The sequence below is a fragment of the Colossoma macropomum genome, unplaced genomic scaffold, assembly GCF_904425465.1.
Source record: "Colossoma macropomum unplaced genomic scaffold, Colossoma_macropomum, whole genome shotgun sequence".
In the NCBI taxonomy this organism is placed as follows: Eukaryota; Metazoa; Chordata; class Actinopteri; order Characiformes; family Serrasalmidae; genus Colossoma; species Colossoma macropomum.
This window is the reverse complement of record NW_023494798.1, coordinates 31,787,294-31,807,929: the sequence shown is the minus strand read 5'-3', so window position 1 is coordinate 31,807,929 and position 20,636 is coordinate 31,787,294. Positions and strand designations below refer to the sequence as shown.

General features: G+C 40.6%; 1 protein-coding gene across 2 annotated transcripts in view; it reads left to right on the top strand.

Moving 5' to 3' along the window:
• Positions 1 to 20,636, top strand: part of pak1 (p21 protein (Cdc42/Rac)-activated kinase 1) — a 104,939-nt gene that overhangs the window by 71,089 nt on the left and 13,214 nt on the right. For both annotated transcript variants that reach the window (XM_036584927.1, XM_036584928.1), the window contains 5 exons: positions 4,353 to 4,447; positions 6,898 to 7,045; positions 9,230 to 9,267; positions 10,868 to 10,981; positions 17,860 to 18,046. In XM_036584927.1, coding sequence (XP_036440820.1) covers positions 4,353 to 4,447; positions 6,898 to 7,045; positions 9,230 to 9,267; positions 10,868 to 10,981; positions 17,860 to 18,046 — 582 coding nt within the window. The remainder of the gene's footprint in view (positions 1 to 4,352; positions 4,448 to 6,897; positions 7,046 to 9,229; positions 9,268 to 10,867; positions 10,982 to 17,859; positions 18,047 to 20,636) is intronic.

The window sequence follows — 20,636 nt, the reverse complement described above, 5'->3', positions numbered from 1 at the left end:
CTGACCACTGAAGAACAGGGTAAAAGGGGGCTAACAAAGTATGCAGAGAAACAGATGGACTACAGTCTGTAACTGTAGAACTACAAAGTGCACCTATATAGTAAGTGGAGCTGATAAAATGGACGAGCGTAGAAACAAGGAGGTGGTCAGAATGTTATGCCTGATCAGTTTAGTAGAATGAGCTGTTAAACTGAACTTGATAAGGTTGTCACGGTTACTACTGATGAATCCATGTGGTCTACGTCTTCTTCCCACATTCTCAATGAGAACAAAAACATGTTGGACTTCATCTGAAGGTTGCAGTGTTTTAAATGTAAATTGGCTCAACTTGAAGTTTCTGATGACGATTTCCTGGTATGTCAGCAAGCCAGTCTGACATTCAGTCATGCACAGCATGGCAACTCAGTGCGTGTAAAAGTACGTCTGGAGTTTCAGATCACTGATGGGAGCGCAGAAGGCTACGGAGCCCCTAAGGGTTTTCCCTCGACGTTGCTTTCCCTCGCAAATGTTTTGCGTTCCCTTGCAAATAAAATGCGTTCCCTCGTTCTGCGTTATGATGCAAACGGTTTGCATTCGCTTGCAAAAGCTGTGCTTTGCTTAAACTCAGAGATGGAGCAGATCATTGAACTTTATGTTGATCTTGGATTGAAATATAAAGACGTGTTGCTTCTCAAAATCAAACATGATTCTGCTATTAGTGAGCGCAAACTGAAACAGATTGTATCCTCGTACAGTAAAAGCTACATTTACAGAGATGCAGAGAACAATTGCTGAATACACTCAGCATAGACTGGTGTAACTGGTAACAACTTTTTTTTTTTTTTTAAACCCGATTTTCTCCCCAATTTAGTCGTCTCCAATTCCACCCGCTAGTTAGGACTCCCCCAATCACACGATGCTATCAACGCTAGGAGGGTGAAGGCTAACACAGGCTTCCTCTGAGACCTGTGAAGCCAACCACCGCTTTTTTTCGAACTGCCGCTCACGCAACGTCACTCGACAGCCAAACACGCTCGGAGGAAAGCGCCAAGTGCCAGATCTGTTACGTCAGCTAACAGACGACTGCCTAGCATCGCGCTGAGTGATGGGGGGGTTAAGGAGGGGCCATCCTACCCACCCAGAGAGAGCGAGGCCCATTGTGCTCTCTTGGACTCCTGGCTACGGATGACTGTAGCATCTCCAGGGATCGAACTCGCGATCTCCTGATGATAGGGCCAACACTTAGACGGTTGCGCCACTCGGGAGCCTGGTAACAGCTTTTAACGTTAGCTATGCTAAAAACAAGGGCCTAATGTAGGCAATGTCGTTGGGCACCTCTGGTCCTACGTTTGCTTGCTGTCTGACAAGCATATATTTTGCGAGGGAACGCAAAACATTTGCAAGGGAACCCTTTTTTTGCGCGAGAATGCAAAATATTTGTAAGGGAACGCAATGTCGTTTAACTTAACCACGGCCCCTTAGGGGCTCCATAGTAAGCTCATGCACACAAAATGTAAAAAAAACCCTGTAAATTCAGCTTGTCGATTTCATGGCCGTCATTGACAAAATCATAACATACTTCCCTCAGACTTGCTCCTGCGGTTTACGACATAGTTGTCTGCAAATATGGGCAAAAAATGTAATGTAACATACAGCAGTTTTAAATTTTGCCTGTGCTTTTTTTCATATTTGCACGAGGCTAATTTTCATGGTATAAACTTCCGTTATTTATTAGCTACATTATCTTCACAGCTCCTGTGTGAAGCAGGCAAATTTTGGACACCACAATATGTCTTGGCTGTTCAGCTACATTTCGACCACATTTTAAGATAATAGGAAACAAATGTGGCGTAAGCCACTACAAACAGTAGCAGTATGAACTGCGTAGTTGGGAGAAAATTCATTCTGTTGTCTTTTTTTAGGTTAATAAGCCTCTCACTGAAACAAATCCTGGTTTTAAGGACAATTTTGAGACCCATGTTAAGCCTGGTATTAGTTCGAGAATGATTTTCAGTACAGTACCTGGTTATAAGAGCGCTCCTGAGAGCGGGGAAGACCGCTGGCCTCTCTCGTTTCAGCAGGTCCACTCTGTTAATTAGCCGCCTGTTAGCACCTCATTAACATTACACAGGCAGCCAGGGCCTCCACTCAACACACAGCATGCAGCAGCTGGCTGGACGGAGCGGAGAGCGCGTTCGGGTTGTCGTGTCCCTGTTGTGTTTAACAGGCAGTAGCTGCAGTTGTGTTAAACTGCAATAGCAATGACTGACAGTCATTTTATATGCAGTTCTGTGGAGCGAGAGAAGACAATGAAGAGGCACCTGGGCCTCTTTTTCAATATGGCCCTCGCAGGCTTCAACTCACCACCGGAACTGCATCACATACACTTTACACAAGTGGTCACTAACTGACAGTGCAAAGGGGGTAGTGGACAGTGAGGAGACCATTTTTAAATTGGAACATGTTTGTCCTCGTTTAGGTTTAGATCATCTAGACTGGGGTCGGTACTTCTTTTACTGCCCTGTTGTGGCTCCAGTTAGATTTTTAGGTAAAAGTAAAATAATCCTCCTTTACAGTAAAATAAACCAGAAAAAAGCCAGTAGAAACAGTTCAAAATAAGGCGGCCCCAGAATAAAATCTTTATCAATGAAATGTAAAGCTTACAGAGCTGTTCCTCAACTAAAATTGAGTCCGGTCTGTCTAGGTGAGGGTGAGTCTCTTTATTCAGCACAGGTAGCACACTGGCAAATTACATGCAAGGACAGACACAGATAATCTACATAGAGGAAATTTATGTTTGAAATGAATATAGTTCTGTTAGATCAGGGGTCAGCAACATGTGGCTCTTTTACTGCCCTGTTGTGGCGCCTCAGCTGAATTAGATTTGTAGGTAAAAATAAAAATCTTCCTTTACAGTAAAATAAAGCTCTGCTGATCGTTCAACACAGTTTAACAATAAATGGCCTTAAACTCTGGAGTTAATGTAGAACTGCTAATTCAGCCCTTTAACCCTGAAGGTCAGCACAGACTGCTGGTCAGACAAAAATCTTGCCAAGCTAGTAGCTAATGAAAAGGCAAAGAGAAAAACTTGACCTTCGATAATTTGGAGATGAATGGACTTATTTGCATTTATAATCACTCCAGCTGGTTTCCTGATACGTTTAATCTGCAACGAAAAACTGACAAACACTAAAGTCGCTGAAGTCAGCTCCTCGTTCTCCAGCTTCTTGTTCGAATTGTGCAGCAGTTACATTCTGGTGCCTCAGACAGCATTTATTTTAGAACGGGAAAATTCAAACAAGGATTCATTGAAAACTTGAATTCAGCCTCGTAAAAAGTCAAACGTTGAGAGACATTTTACAAGAAACTGTTCTACTTTTGGAAAAGTTTCCTGCTGGAGATGCGGGAAAAGCGGCTATAGCTGAGCTAAAGCTTAAAGCAGAGCAAAGTAAGTCTCTGTTTTTGTTTATATTTGTTGAATCTATACTATTACATCAGCACATACTGAGACATAGTTTCAGCCAGTATGGAAAAACGTTACTTCAATAAAATGGACATAAAATGTTGTGGCTCTCAAGGTAGTTTGGTTTTTGTTGAAAGGACAAAATGGCTCTTCTTAACATTTGGGTTGCGACCCCTGATCTAGACTTTGCAATGCCAGTCATTTCTTTGAGATGTCTGTATATAATGTTTATAAATTTTGTAATTAATTGCTTTGTAATTAAGAGAGATCTACCCCAAATCTTTGGGGTAGACCCTCAGTATATTACTTTTATTTTTGTTGTTGCTTGCTGTGAAGCTTTAGGTTGCCAGCTAGTAATGAAGATATGCTGCCTTCAGTTTTTGTAAGAAGTATTACATTTACGGCGCATTAATGCCTCCACCATGTCATATTTACTAGAGCGATTTTTCCATGACTTTGAGTCAAGAAAAAAGCAGTGGTGTTCACTGACTCTCTTTAATGACTGAAAAACACAAACAAACAAAAAGCATTATTCCACCTTGTTCCCGAACAAAACCACTGGAACACAAATCGGCTTGTATTTATGAACTTGGAGGACTTGAAGGCCGCAGTTTAGGGGAGCCTGGCCACTTCTTGTTTCTCCCATTTTATCAAAAATATCACTGCCAAATACTGGAGGGTTCCCATGAATGAGACCTCAATGAATGGGAATGAACGAACATGTAAATTGACCAGAGGCGTACAAACTTTTGCATACGATTGTGCTCTGAAAGGATCAGACGCTCGTCACTGGAGCGGTACCTCTGAGGTACAGCTGCGTTTTGTTGATGATCGCAGAGGTTCTTTTAGAGCTGCTCATGACACCATCTAACTTTTCTTTCTCCCTGCGGAACCCTGGTTCTCTCCTCAGCCAACAAGAAGAAGGAACGTCCCGAGATTTCTCTTCCATCAGACTTCGAGCACACCATCCACGTGGGCTTTGACGCCGTCACCGGAGAGTTCACTGTAAGTGTGAGGCTTCATCATGAGTGTCTGTCAGTGTATAAAGTTAATGTATATTATTAAAACTGATTTTAACAGGGTTTCTCAACCTTTTTAACAGCACAGATCAAACTACAGCCCATGGGAGGGCGATGTGGAAAAAATGTCATATCACCATACCTAAAGACACAATATACACAATACATATCATGATTTTTTCAAACATAAATGCTGTAATAACGCCACATTTAAAAACTGCATTGGTTTTTATGCGTTTTACCTATTGCACTGCACTGAATCCGATTAAACAGGCCTATTTATGCCCTCTTTATAAAGAAATATGCAGGTGTTCTTTAAGTACTGACAATATTTGACCAAATACTCAGAAAAGCAAATCATGATAGCAAAAAGTATCACAGTAATGATAAAATACTGTCATTAATACTACGAGTGAGGGATGTGAGGCACGTGATAGGTGTGTTTTGCTTTTGCAGATAAATGTTTTGTCCCCAAATGACAGAGTAATTGGAAAAAGCCATAGCCTCATTTGGGACCCTGGGGCGTTAGCGTCACCAGTGCTATTCAGTTTTATAGCTTTCTTATGTAGCTGCCTTTATATTTAATATTTATATTATGATTTTTTTTCTTCTTAGTATTGTTTTTCATTCGTGTCTTTGATGAGTTACTTTTATGGGTTTGCAGTCACAGTAAAAAGTTTGTTAATGTTGTCGGTTTCTTCATTTTTTGCTTTTTTCACTAGCAGCCTGCTCCGTCGCACAAGACCAGGCAGAGACCTGACGTAGGCTGATATATTTAGAATTACAAAAAATTGTTTAGGAACATTTGAATGGCAAGAATTAACCCCTAAACAAAATGAAATGCTGTTATAATCATATTAATTACAAAATTAATAATAATATTCGTAAAATAGTGGGGTTCAGCAGTTACCCAGTGCCCACTGCTGCATTATTGCGGCTGGGTACCAAATGACCCACAGCCCGGTGCTGTTCCACAGCCCAGTGGTTGGGGACTCTCTGGGTTATAACATTTCCAAAATTTGATGCTATTGAATTGCCGCCTTCAATGCATTAAGATTAAGAAAGCATTTGTAGAAGCCCATTGGTCAGCGTTCTGGATTTCCATTACTTCCCATGAATCTTAACCAGGAGGAAAAGCCCTAATATCTTCTGCAGACTGATTAAGACTCAAAGACAAGCCGTTTGACTAGCTGCCGCAGACAAAGCTGCATTGTTGTGCTGCCTTTAGCTGGGAGTTTATCTGTTTATAAGGGAACAGACTGAACTTTCTGTTTAAGCATCTAAATATCCTCTAAAATCTGCCTCTGTTTAACAGAGAGATTAGAAAATGAGATATACACACTCACTCTCTCTCTCTCTCTCTCTCTCTCTCTCTCTCTCTCTCTCTCTCTCTCTCTCTCTCTCTCTCTCTCTTTCTCTCTCTTTCTGTCTCTCTCTCTCTCTCTCTCTCTCTCTCTCTCTCTCTCTCTCTCTCTCTCTCTCTCTCTCTCTCTCTCTCTCTCTCTCTTTCTCCTCTCTCCCTCTCTCTCTCTCTCTCCCCCTTTCTCTCTCTATCTTTCTCTGTCTCTCTCTCTTTCTCTCATTCTCTCTCTCTTTCTGTCTGTCTTCTCTCTCTCTCTCTCTCTCTCTCTCTCTCTCTCTCTCTCTCTCTCTCTCTCTCTATGTAATGAAGGTTAATGAGTGTTAACACTGGTGTTTATGAAAGCTGTGCTGCTCCAGTCATGACAGTCCCTCCCAAATGACCTGCATGTGTCCTCTAATTTGTTAGGCCTGTTAATGTTCATGCCTCGCTGTCTGAGCTTGTGTGGACTAGGGCTGCACAGTACGGGCTAAAAAATCTGATGTTTAATAAATGAAATAAGAAATGATTTTTTAAGGAAATATAAAAATAATGTTTTCTTTTTCTTTGCAATTAATCAAATATGAAGTAAGTGTGCATTAACATTTGCAAAACAAATAAACGTGTTTCTTTTTTGTACAGGCCTGCAAAACATTTCACTTCTTAAAAAGCTCCTTATGGTGATGGAGGTTTGTTGTAACAGTAGCCACTACTGCTGGAACAGTCATCACGTTTATTTATTCTTCATATCATTAAAGATGGAGCAATTTTTGAGCTGTGCACATTTGTGTACTTTGTAATTGGCTTTATAGCAGAGTGGTTAAATCACTCGCTCTGCATGCGAGAGATTGGAGCTCCCACTGTACACCACTGTATAATGTATCATTTGTAAATTAAATTTTTTTTGTGGATGCAGACCTTGGAGATGTGTTCAGTGTGGAAAATCATTGTGATAAAAATGTTTCATCAGGCAGTCCAAGTGTGGACCTTTCCTTACTGAAAGCTGTCTGTTTCTGTTTTGTTTTGACATACTTGTGTGAGAATTGCATCAGTTAGAGAAGTATTCATTCTCATATTGTATGTATGTGTGCGTGTAGGGTATGCCCGAGCAGTGGGCTCGGTTGCTCCAGACTTCAAACATCACTAAATCGGAGCAGAAGAAGAATCCTCAAGCAGTTCTGGACGTGCTCAAGTTTTACGACTCCAAAGAAACGGCCAACAGCCAGAAATACATGAGCTTCACAGGTGAGAACTTTACTGAGCATGAGCAGGACTGTCAAAATCCGTTATATTAGTAGTTAAGGCTGGACTGAGACATAGATTTCCAGCTTTGATAGGATTTTCAATTCAGTCGATTACAAAATCAGCCACTAAAATTACGACTCTTAGAATTTATACGAGAAAAAGCCCAGTGGGTGTCCAAAGTAGAGCTGGGTGATATGGCAAAAATGTAATATCACATTAGATTAGATTAAGTGACCCTTATTAGTCCCACAGAGGGGAAAATTCACCTCTGCATTTAACCCATTCATGCAGTGAAACACCAAATAAACATGAGTGAACACATACAGTAGGGGGCAGTGAGCACACTTGCCCAGGGCGGTGGGCAGCTCTATCCACAGCGCCTGGGGAGCAGTTGGGGCTTAGGTGTCTTGCTCAAGGGCACCTCAGTCACGTACTGATGGCTCAGGGGATCAAGCCGGCGACCTTCCGGTCACAGGGCAGGCTCCCTAACCTCCAGCCCATGACTGCCCCCATTATGTCATATCATAAGAAGTTTGCATGATACATGATATGTCACAATATTTATTTTTTCATTATTTTATGTTTTAAAAATGTTACTAAACTGTGAATTAGTTGTTTGTGTTGAACATTAACTGCACTGAATTCCGTGCAGTAAATGTTAAAATGCACTAAACTGGACTGATTGTGCTGTCTTTGTAATCAAACAGGCAGCTGGGAAATGTTTTAGAAGTCCGCAATATGCTGAGGAAAGCATACTGTGACATACTGTATCATGATTTATCATGATAACGACAAATACTGTGTATTTGCCCAGCCCTTGTGTATGGATTAAAAGCCTTCATACACCGAGCTACATTTATTTGTGCAATTTATTCAGACAATAGTAAATTCCAGTCACCCTTTACTTTTACCTTGCCTAAAATATAAACAAAAGGATCTGCATGATATGGGCATAAAATGTGATGTTTGATGAAGTTATTGGATATCACACTGACAATATGAGAAAAGATAAATTATGATTAAAATAGGCATGGTGTGCAACACATACAGACTCTTTATTTATTTATTTATTTATTTATTTTTTGCTAACCCCTCTTTTAAGCAACTAGCATATTACTATATATATATTTTTGTTATTATTTTATTTATTTAATCATAGATAAAGTAAATATGCATTACCATTTGCAGAAAAATGTTTAAATTAGTTGCAGATTGTTCCACTTTAGCTACGTTTACATTACAAGCCGCATTGCTCAAATCTGATTTTTTGCTCAAATCCGATCTCTCTGAAACGATGGTTCACACTCGTTTAGGTAAGTGATTAATGTGAACGAACCGGCATCCTAAAATGACCCTCATGCGCGCATCCTACTCAGTAACGTCACGTGAATGAATCACATGCATCATCAGCACAAACTAACGAGCAGAACGAGCTTCGCTGAGAAGATAATTAACTCTGATCAGCTCTCAGCTTCATTATTAGAGCGAGACGAAGGAGAAAAAGGTGAGATGAGCTGCTTTTCCACCGTTTACAGGCTTTAACTTCTGTTCAGCGCTGCTGCCATGGTAACGCTGAATGATGGAGCAGTGGACAAAAGCACATGAATTTTGATCTGAGCATCTTAAGGTCACGTGGCCATGAATCGGATGCGTATCCGATCTAGGACCACATATGAAAGTGGCTCAGGTCGAATTTGAAAAAGATCAGATTTGCATGTCCACACAGCTCTGAAAACATCAGATCTGAGTCACATTAGGGCCAAAAAATCGGATTTGTGCCACTTCAGTCTGGTGATGTGAACGTAGCCTTAAAAATCAGTTTAGGTCAGGGGTGCTTAAACTTTTGCATGCAGAAAAACGAAAGCATCCTGACAACACGGCGAAAAAAAAGAAAAGGAGTGTTCGACGTTTGTAGTTTTTTGCACGTTGTTTATTCAGTGTGTAAAGGCCTTAAGCCCCGCCCCTGTCCCACCTACTTTACTCTGATAGGCTGCACACAGATGCCTAGTTTTGCTCCAGTCTTGTTGAGCTGTTACCTTTCACTACTGAACATATACACAAAGCTGAGGGGTCTCAGTATTCCGGCTGAGGGGACGTTGCCCACCAGGCCTGGACTGATGAAGAGGAGTTGTTGTTTTCCTTCACGTTGTCATTGTGTTGTTTTCGTTTGTGTGTTTTTTCCAGATAAGACTTTGGACAGTTACAGCTCCTCCAACGCTGTGGTAAGTCCTCACTAACGTCCCGCAGCAGATGATGCTGTACAGAGAGTGATGGAGGTGGAAGGAAGTGGAGATTGACAGATTGACAGACAGAGTGAATGTGAGGATGGAGATAATAGAAACGGAGGATGAGGTTCAGTGAGGGATGTGTGTGTGTGTGTGTGTGTGTGTGTGGTGTGTGTGTGTGTGTGTGTGTAGGAGCTCAGCATGGTTACACACAGACAGAAATGTGTACAGAAAAATCTTTATCTTCTCTTTTTCACCCCATCTCTCTTTTCTCTCTCACTCTCTCTCTCTCTCTCACTCTCATTCTGTCTCCCTCAATCAGTTTTCTTTTTCTCTCCTTTCTCTCCTTTTTAGTTTCTCTTTTCACCTTTCTCTCTTTCTTTTCACCCTCTCCCTCTGCCTCTTTCTCACCTTTCTCTCACTTTCTGTCCTCTTTCTTTCTCTCCCACTTTTCTCCCTTTTTATATTCTCTCTCTCTCTCTCTCTCTCTCTCTCTCTCTCTCTCTCTCTCTCTCTCTCTCATCCTCTTACCTTTCTCTTTTTTCTCTCCTTTCTTTATCTCCTTTGCACCCCCTCGCTCTCTTTCACTCACATCTTTCTCCCATCCTTACACTCTCTCTCTCTCTCTCTTACTCTCTGTCTTTCTCGATCACTGTTTTCTCTTTCTCTCCTTTACTCTTTTCACACTCTTTTCCTCTTTCTCCCTTTTCTTTTCACTCTTTCCCTCTCTTTCTTTCCCACCTTTCTCCCTTTTTCTATTCTCTCTCACCTTTCTCTTTTTTCTCTTCTTACTTTAATTCCCCTCTTTCCCCCTCTCTCTATCTTTCTCTCCTAGCTTTCTGTCACCCTTACTGTCTTTTTCTTTCTCTTTCTCTCTCATCTATCTCAGTCTCTGTTTTCTTTTTCTCCCTTTCTCTCCCGTCTCTTTTTCTCATGCTCACTTTTTCTCTCTCTCCCTTATTCCGTCTCCCTCTTTCCTTTCTCTCTCAATCTGTTTTCTTTTTCTCTCCTTTTCTCTCGTTTCACTCTCTTTTCATCTTTCTCCCTCTTTCTGTTCACTGTCTCCCTCTGCCCCTCTCTCTCTGTCTCTCTGTTTCTCTCTCTCTCTCTCTCTCTCTCTCTCTCTTCTCTCTCTCTCTCTCTCTCTCTCTCTCTCTGCACTGTGAATCAGCATCTTTCAGTCTGAGCTCTGTGCTGTTAGCTGGTCTGTAGTGAGGAGGCTTCATTCTTAAAGGGACACTGTTGGGGCTCATAATGAAACAGAAGGGACCTCTGAGTCCAGACAGGTGGTCAGAATGGTGGCGCTAGTTATATTTGATTAGGAGTAAATATGCTGAAATCTGGCAGCTCGCGCTTTAGATTGATTTGGAGTGGACAGTGTAGGTGCAGAGTTCTTTTCAGGGCAGTGGTCAGGATGTCCCAGATACTTTCTGTATCGGTCCTCCAGTTTCAGTGCCTTTTTTGAGGGCTGACATGAGCTCACACCTGGAGCTGGACATCGTTAGCCGTCATGCTAGCTGTTAGCGTGTTGTGCGCTAACGTGGCTATGGCCGTGGCGCAGCCTCACTTCCTGTCCACCTTCCTCCGACTTCCGCAGAACTCCAAGGCTGTGTCCGAGACGCCTGCGGTAGCGACCGTATCTGAAGACGAGGATGAGGATGAAGCTGCCCCCCCACCTGTGATCGCCCCCCGACCTGAACACACCAAATCTGTAAGTGTTTCTTCCATCACTCAATTGTAAATCAAAGCAGTTTCTTGAAAATTCATAATAGTTAATGAAGCTTTCGTAGCAGATAATGAATCATTTATAGTAGTTACTGAATAATTCATAGAGGTTACTGAAAGATTTATAGTACTGACTGAGTAATCCTTAGTATTGACTGCATAATTAATAGTAGTTACTGTATAATTAATGAGTTATTGAATAATTAATAATAGTTTCCAAACAATTTACAGTAGATTCATTGTAGATACTAAAAATTTGGAGTACATACTGAATTATTCCTACGTAGTTTTTAAAACATTCCTAGTAGTTACTGAATCGTTTGTGGTAGATAAAGAATAATTAATTATGCTTACTTCATAATTTAAAAAAAGGTACTAATTTGTCATAGTAACTGAATAATTCAAAATAAGTACTATTACAGAAGATAACAAATAATTTATAGTAGTTACTGAATAATTTATAAAAGTCACTGCAGTTACTGCATAAATTAGAGTTACCAGATATTTTGAATAATTTATAAATAATTAGCAATACATTGTAGTTACTGAACAATTCATAAATTTTACTGAATAATTTATAAAATTATAGTAGTTGCTAATTAATTTATACCAAAGACTGAATAATTTATAGTGTATAATGAATTAATTTTAGCAGTTACTGAATAATTCACAGTAAATACTGAATAAATTATAGTAGTTCCTGAATAATTCACAGTAAATACTGAATAAATTTTAGTAGTTCATGAATAATTCATAGTAAATACTGAATAAATTATAGTAGTTCATGAATAATCCATAGTAAATACTGAATAAATTATAGTGGTTACTAAATAATAATTCCTAATAGGTGCTAAATAAATTGTAGTAGTTCCTGAATAATTTATAGTAAATACTGAATAAATTGTAGTAGTTACTAAATAATAATTCAAAGTAGATACCGAATCATTCATAGTAGATACTGAATAATTCTACAGAAGATACTGAAGGAGTCAGTATTAATAACTAATGAGCGTTCAGTTTAAGAAGCTTTCACTCTGTCAGCCTTGCTTTCTTTCTTTTACCTCCTTTCTCTCCCTCTCCTCTCATCATCCATACACACACTCCCTTCTCCCACTCTGTCTCTCTCTTTTACTCTCTGTGATCGTTCTTTTTTTTCATTCTCCTCCTCTCTCCAACCTGTCTTTCTCTGTTTCTCTCTCCCTCTCTCTCACCCGCCCTCCCTCCTCCGCTCTGCTCCTCCCGGTAGCTCAGGTATCTCTGGGTTGGGTTTATAATGAACTCTTTGAGTCAGTGTCGTGCCTCCGAGCTAAGCCTGTAATTGAGGAGCAGATCTGTGTGGGTTCAGGCTGGGTTCTTATTAGGCCTTCGCTGTGAGTTCACTTCATTTTGTCCCCAAAATGCTGCGTAAACATAATCATTCTAACACTGCTTAAAATGCTAGTCCTCATAAGAGGAACAAATGAATGTTTAGTTTAAAACCTGCAGCTGTAAAAGAGTAAAAAAGTCCAACGCTGATGTTTTGTTTTTGAGGTTAAGGTTAACATCTGAACAGACTCCCCCTTAAAGGTAGTAATACATGAATATCAAAGTGTGTGTTAGATCTAAGTGTTGGGGCTGGGGGTTATGGGGGGCAGGGAGAAGCCCTGTGTCAACCCTTTGATGTGGCTGAGGATTGTGGGAGCATGTTGAGGTCCTGTAGACAGCGTGTGATTAAAGAGCCGTGCGCTCCTCACAGGTGTGGTCTGATCCATCATGCAGATGACAGCTCTGATACGGGCGAGGAAAGGCTTGAGCCTCATTAAGCCTGACTCTAAACCTCCGTCACAACACAGGAGACGGATGATCTGACAAAATATGAGCCCAACACATGAGCACCAAAACCTCCCTGCTCTTTTCATGTGTGCAGTCTTGTCGTCTTTCGGCAAAAATTCACCCTTTTGAATGAAGAAAAATGCCATTAGTGTGAATTGTGTAGATTTGAAGGGTTTTAATTTGGGGTTTTGAATTTGCTGCAGTGGCTGGAAAACTTAAACTCAGCTACATTACTGGAATTCTGTGCCTTTAAGATACTGATAAATAGAACCTTTGTGGAACAGAAGAGTACCGAACCGTGAAAAGTGAGCGGTGAGGTTGGATCAATTTTCACATATTCAGATTTGTTTCTTTAAAAGCTTTGAAAAAAGTGGGCAAAGAAGTGAAGACTGTCCAGTGTTTTGGGTCCGGTAGTAGACCCTTCACGGCTATCATACATGATGTCATCAAACGGGCGAGGGCCAGTGTGGTATCATCACGCAGAATTATCTTTAACCCTTAAATGGCCAGGAAGTTTTATTACACACTTCTATAACCTAAGAATAACTCAGCCAGTTTGTATTGAGGTCCCTGTAGTTGCTGAATAATAAGCCTTAGTATGTAATAAGCCTGGATTTTAAGAGGTTTAAGCACACCATACATGTGAATACACACTATACATGTGAATACACTTTGTAACTGATGGTAGAAATTCATTTATAGTTAGTAAATTCATGTATGCAGAGTTCATGTATGACTGAATGCTTTACAGTTCATAATGGGTGAAAGAATAACTTGAATGTCACTGTTGTCAGAAGAAACCCTCGCATCTCCAAATTGGTAACTTTACAGGAGAAAGAAGAAACCTACTTTACTTTTAATGTAAGTCAATGGAACCAGACTTTTTTCCAAGTTATTTTGGGCCGTTTCTTTTAGTCCATTCATCATGAAATTTACATACAGTGTAAAGGGCAACAGGGATTTTCAAATTATGTCAAAAACTGGAAAACGTCAAAATTGCTTTAGTTTCACTTCATTTAATATTCCATTCCGGTCTGCAGTGACAGCAGAGGAGGGTAAAGTTCAGCTCCTCACTGCTGGACTTCAGTTACATTTAGGGCATCATATGCCTTCAAAGAGTGGGGGCAATTATTTATTATCACCCACCCCTAATTCTTCAGTGATATGAAGCTGAAATCAGATATTCACCAGCTTCAGGCGTCAGAACTGCTGGACTATTTAAGGTGGAACGGGAAAGTTAGCTAGCTACTGAGACATCAGTATACTACTAGAGTTTTTTATGCTTGTTATGAAGAAAAGGACCATAATACACTGAAACCACATTAAACTAATAAGATAATACAGTGGTTATCATAATTTTTTAATAGAGAAAATTCTCACATTTGTGGGTTTCTTTGGTCTCTTGTTCAGCCGTCTTGCCTATTTTTCTTTTTTTCTCATAACTCTCTGTTTGGAGTCTCTGAAAAACCTCAGTTTGGAGGACCATGTAGCCCCAACACTTTACTCTACCCCTCTATCTCAACAAAAATCAGGACACGCCACCCCTAGACCGCTAAGGGCTAAATGGTAGGGCCGAGGGGTGAAATGGGATTGGACCTTACTGTTAAAGTTCAATTAGTTCAAAATTTTGAGGCAGCCAGTAATTAACTTTTTTTTCAAGTTAGATATGCTTTCTTGGACTCCCGTCCATGGCTGGCTGTGTCGAACTTGCGTTCTCTTGACGATATGGCCGGTGTTTAGACGGCTACGCCTCTCGAGAGCCTCTCACTTTTACTGTAACTGCATCTGCGGTAGCTCAGAGAAGGATGGGTTCCCCATCTGAGTCTTGGTTCCTCTCAGTGGTTCTCCCTCATGCTCTTAGGGAGTGTTCCTGAAACCTGTCTCCCCCAGCAACACTGATTAGGGGGCTGCACTTGCATTTCTGTGCAACTGTTTTGGGACAATATTAATGTACAAATAAAAACTGACCTGTAGTCAGGTCATGGCTGTCTTGTTGCAGCTGACCTAATCTAGACATTGTATTGGTTTCTTTTAACCTGTAATCAGATACTGCGTGCAGATAGTTTGGTCCTGATCTGCTGCAGCTCGTCTCCTGCTGTGATTTATTTTGCCGGGTGGTTTTATTTTTATCCGCCTGTAGCTCATAAATGTTAAACAGTATGTAGCCTGTCGAGGCGGCGTGCCCCCGTCAGCGCCCTCTAAACCAGATTAAAGGCGTCAGGCTGTGTGCTGAGTGAGAGGAGGGTATAATGAGCAGGCTGATGCTCCTCTCTCCTGCTGCCGGAGTCAGAGAGGAGAACCGCACACACAAAGGCACGCTTTTGTTCCCAGATTACAGAGGCAGAACGTCACTCCTTCACACTTAGAGTCCTTCTTCCATTTCAGAATGCAGGTGTTTATTTTTGTACAGTTCAGAACACAAATGTCCTGTTACAGAACCCGAGAACATAGTCCTGACCTGCAGAACCAACAGAACACTCCTGACTTTGTAATTAACCAGAGAAAAACAGTTCTAACCTACAGAACTGACAAAATACTCCTGACTTTGTAGCAGAACCAGAGAAAAACAGTTCTAAAAAGTCCTGCTTTTTTCTCTCACTCTCTCTCCCTCCCTCTCTCTATATGTCTCTCTCTCACTCTCTCTCTCTTTTCGTCTCCCTCTCTCTGTCTCTCTCTCTCCCTCTCTCTCCCTCTCTTTCTGCCCCCCTCTCTCTCTCTCTGCCTCTCCTCTCTCCCTCTCTCTCTCTGTCTCTCTCTCTCTCTCTCTCTCTCTCTCTCTCTGCCTCTCCTCTTTCCCTCTCTCTCTCTCTCCCTCTCTCTCTCTGTCTCTCTCTTTTCGTCTCCCTCTCTCTGTCTCTCTCCCTCTCTCTCCTTCTCTTTCTGCCCCCTCTCTCTCTCTCTGCCTCTCCTCTCTCCCTCTCTCTCTCTCTCTCTCTCTCTCTCTCTCTCTCCCCTCTCCCTCTCTCTCTCTCTCTCTCTCTCTCCCTCTCCCTCTCTCTCTCTCTCTCTCTCTTTCTGTCTCTCTCCCTCTCTCTCTCTCTCTCGGCGCCGTATTGGCTCAGAGTGTTAACAGCTGACTGCACCTGACTCCCTCACGGTTGTTTTTCTCCCTAAAACAAGTTAAGAGACGCCACATGATGCAGCACAGCTTCTTAAAATGGACCTGAACTGAGAAAAGATCAGAGCCTTAACATTACAGGACAAATCAGTGAGTTTACAGTCGCACTAAATCGAGCAGAGAAGAAAAGGCAATAGACCAAATCACAGTCTAGAGTTATTGTTATTATTTTGTCATTTTTTCTCAGTAATTACTTACAACTGTGTGGATAAGTTTGAACACCCCTGGTCAACTGATGTGTTTGGTTGAAAGTGTAGATGTTCTTCAACAGAGAATGAACATATGTGGCATTTCTCCTTTAACTTCCTTATATTTAACAAATTTGAAGAAATATAAAATGTGCTGTAACCGTTGCATATGCCACATTTTATGGTTTTGTCCCACTATATATTAAAGGGGAAATCCACAGATTTTTCAAAATTTCTTCATATTTCAGTGGTTGAGGTGTAAACAAAGTCATTCAGAGGGGTTTGATTTGAAATGGTTCATTGCAAAGAAACTTGCTGACTCAGATGTCTTTACATTGGTGGTGATAGGAACCAGGAGTCGCCATGACTACAACACTAATATAGACATTTTATTTACTATCTAAAACCACCAGTGAACCAACACGTGTCCAAATTTTTATATGTGATGTTGATGATGTCAAAATAATATGGGTAATAGTAAAAAATTCTCACAGTACTGTTGTCTTAACAACACGCTGCATCTCTCCACCCTGAATGAATTTTTAAAAAAATAGAAAATCATAAAACAGTGTCTCAGGCATCAGGCAGTGAATTCATAACCAGTTCATGTAATAACTTTCTGTGAGGGAGCTTTTAGAGGTGGACGTCTGGTTCCTATCACCACCACTGTGAACAATTCTGACTCTGTAAGTTTCTCTAGAACAGAACGTTTCACACCAAACCACTCAGAATGACTCTGTTTACATCTTAACTGTTCAGTTATATAGAGTATTTTGAAAGACAGTAACTATACATTAACATGTGCAAAGGTTGGCCAAACATGCACACAACTGTAAAAAAATTATGTTTCCATTTAATTTACATTCTCTATTGACACATTTCGAATTTCCTGAGCATTTTAGGGGTCTTTATGTATTAACGTCAAACACAGTCTCTAAAAGAAGGTTCAGCTCAATGTTTAAGTCTCAAATGCAAAATCATCATTATTCTGATGAAGATCTGATGACAGTAGCAGATAATTCACTCACATCCTCAGAAGACGCTCCTTCACCGAGCAGATGGATGTGATGATTGAAAGAGAATTGAAAGAGAACTCAGTCAAAACTTGAAGGATGCCAAGTTGCATGCAATTACACATTTCCACCAGAGAGGTCTCCAAAAACAACTTACATATTGTTGCTATAAGTGATCTCTAATAGACTGGCTTATGTGGTTTGAAGCTGACCTGTGCTGGTCTATCATCTCCCAAAGCGCAGAATAAACCCTGATATCTTTAATAATAGCAGCTGTTCATTTACAGCATAGCGACAGTAATAGCTGTCAGTAGATAATGAACAAATAAATACGTAAAATATTATAAAATATGAAACAATAAAATAATCAGCTGTCCAAAAATAAAGTCCATATCCTTACGGAGTGAGAAGTAATTCATGTACAGTTACATCATGTTTCTGCTAACTGTAGCTTCTAAGGGATGAACTGTTACTAAAAAGCAGGCTGAGTATTTAGAACAGTGTAGATTAACAGTGAGCCTAATCTGGCTTGGCCTGGCTGTTTGTGGTGTGAGTGTAATGTGGTTTCTTTGAGTGTGGTGAATCAGCTTTTCCCCAGAATGGCCCTGCGAGTTTGTGGAGGCCCTGATCCATGACTGGCTGACCGTACTGGGATACGTAATGTGCTGTATTTCATTAGTGCCACTTTCTGAATCCTCTCTCTTTCTCTTTATTTCCCTCTCTCTCTGTTCAGATATATACCCGTTCAGTAATCGAGCCGCTGCCTCCAGCACCCACCAAGGATGTGGCCACCTCTCCCATCTCTCCCCCGCCGGCTGAGGGTGGCAGCCCCACCCCCACTCCCTCCAGCACCGCCCCCCGCAGCGCAGACAAAAACCGCAAGAAGAAAATGTCAGACGAGGAGATTCTGGAGAAACTACGTAAGAATTAACATAACTAAATAAGATTAATACAAGAAAATACTGAGCTGGTTTTATCACACATTCTCACATATCAAATGTACACAAATGAGCTGATCAGCCAAGTCATGTTCGCTGTCGGACGTTTGCTTGTCGGAGTTGCTAAAGCCTGAAATAATCATTTAAAAGTTAGAGACGTCAGATCGGAAAGTTTTTGTTTTCTTGACTGTTTTAGGGGTCTTTACGTCATATATGCATTAACGTCACAGGCACAGGCTCTAAGAGAAGGTCCGGCTTGATGTTTAGGTTTCAAATGCAAAATCAACATTATGCTGATGAAGATCTGATGACAGTAGTTCATAATTCACACACATCCTCAGGAGACGCGTCCTTCACCAAGTTTTGACTGAGTTCTCTTTGAATTCTCTTTCAATCATCAGATTCCTCTGCTCCGGATTCCGAAGCACAACCCACGTTACAAAATGTATGTTACGCGCAATTACACATTTCCACCAGAGAGGTCTCCAAAAACAACTTACATAGTGTTGCTTTAAGTGACCTCTAATAGACTTGCTTATGTGGCCCATCACCCCCCAAAATGCAGAATAAACCCTGATATTTCTAATTATAGCAGCTGTTAATTTACAGCATAGCGACGGTAATAGCCGTAGTTAGATTATGAACAAATTAATGTATGAAATATTGTGAAATATGATACAATTAAATAACCAGTTGTCCAAAATGAAGTTTAAGTCCTGCTTTATGAATATATTCATCAAGCTATGCTTTTGAACAACATCCCCAAGGTTTCTTTAGCTGCTCTCACTTTCCTTACGCTGTGCTGTGATGATATAGTAAGATGTTGCTCTTCACTTGTTTAATCCTAAGGCTCTATTTCTGCACATACAACATGTTGCATATAATATGTTGAACATACAACATAAACAACTGGTCTTACAAATGAAACACTGGTTGCAGTAAACTGTACAGTGGACTCCAGTGCACCACATTAAAAGCTGTTTTAAAGGGCCTATATTCTACATTTTTCTTATATTTTTGCTTTTCTTATGAGCTCCTTTTACTACATTTGTATGTTTTTGTACCAAAAACTTAATTCATAATATATAAATCATACTTCTTACACTTTTAGCGCATGGCCACTTTCCAGGCTCTCTTTATGATTTAAAATTAAATAGGCTGTTTTATATGTATGTATGTGTATGTGTGTGTGGGTATATATATGATATGATATATATATATATATATATATATAGGTCATGCACAAAAATTGCAAGAAGTATGATTTATATAAGAGCTTTGTTCTGATTGGCTGCCTTATGCTTGCTCAAAAAAATCAGTCCAGGCCGAAACACTTCTTCTAACTTCAATATGAATAGGTGGAGCTAAACTGCTGTCGGCCAAATAGGTGTATACATGTAAATGTTTTGGTTTTTGTGACATCACAAAAACAGTGAAATCGAAACAGACTGTTTTTGCAGCTTCATTTCCATATATGGACTAGTAAATGAACGACACATTCATGTCTTGGTTGATTGACTCTATTTGGGGTGAGGGGGACACTGTGGTTTTTCCCGGACCATTCGCTTTCATATCCAGGGTTTTGGAATATGTCTAGTAATTTCATTATCTTGTTCTGTTTAAGCTGTCTCAGGTCAATTTACTTTAGTTTAAGTTGCCTAAAGTCTTTGTTTTTTATGACTGCATTTTTGTTTTAATGCAACACGAATCAATACCCTTCTTCCTGAATGAGTGACTGTAATGATCTGCATGCTTTTCTAAGAGCCTGTATTTTAAACACTCATGCTACAGACGTTCTAAGGTCGCCCTCTACTGGTAAGAAAGGGATGCTGCTTCAAAACAAATCAGTCATCCAGTGTGTCCTTCCTTCCCTTCTTTCAGCCAGGGCTCGTAAACTGCCCACCTCTCATTCGTTGCCAGGTTTTTCCACTGAACTAACAGCACTCCTAGTGTGTTTTTTGTGTGTGTTCCCCGTGTGGCCTGAAGTGACAATTGGACCTCGTAAACTATGTTCTTTCCACAGCCTTTGTCTTTTTTGGTCTTTACCAAGATGTTTGTTCCACAGCCTTCGCCTTTAACAAACCAGATGTGTCAGTCTTTCCCAAACAGGTCTCCCCTTCTATTTCTGTATCCTGCTTAGGGGTGGGCAATATGGTATTTTTAATTTGAGTGATTTTATCAGTAACATTTCTATGTGATGGGTAACATCCCTGCCCTCCGAGCTGTAGACTGGGATTCAAACCCCCTGTCTGGGCAAGCACCCTGTCCGATACCAATAAGAGTCCTTGGGCAAGACTCCCAACACTACCTTCGCCTCCCTGTGAAAATGTATATCTGTCAAATGCTGTAAATGTAAACGTAGAACACTAACTGAACTGAACAGATCATAAAAATGACAGATTTAGATCAATTATAGAGAGACAGTAATGAACAACCAGTGTATCATAACTGCATAAACTACATAGCAACAAGCAGCTGATTAGATGTCAGACCATCATCATCTTATTTTATTCGCTTAGTTTTACCACTCATTTATTTTCTTTCCAATGAGTGTGTTAACATGCACTCAATA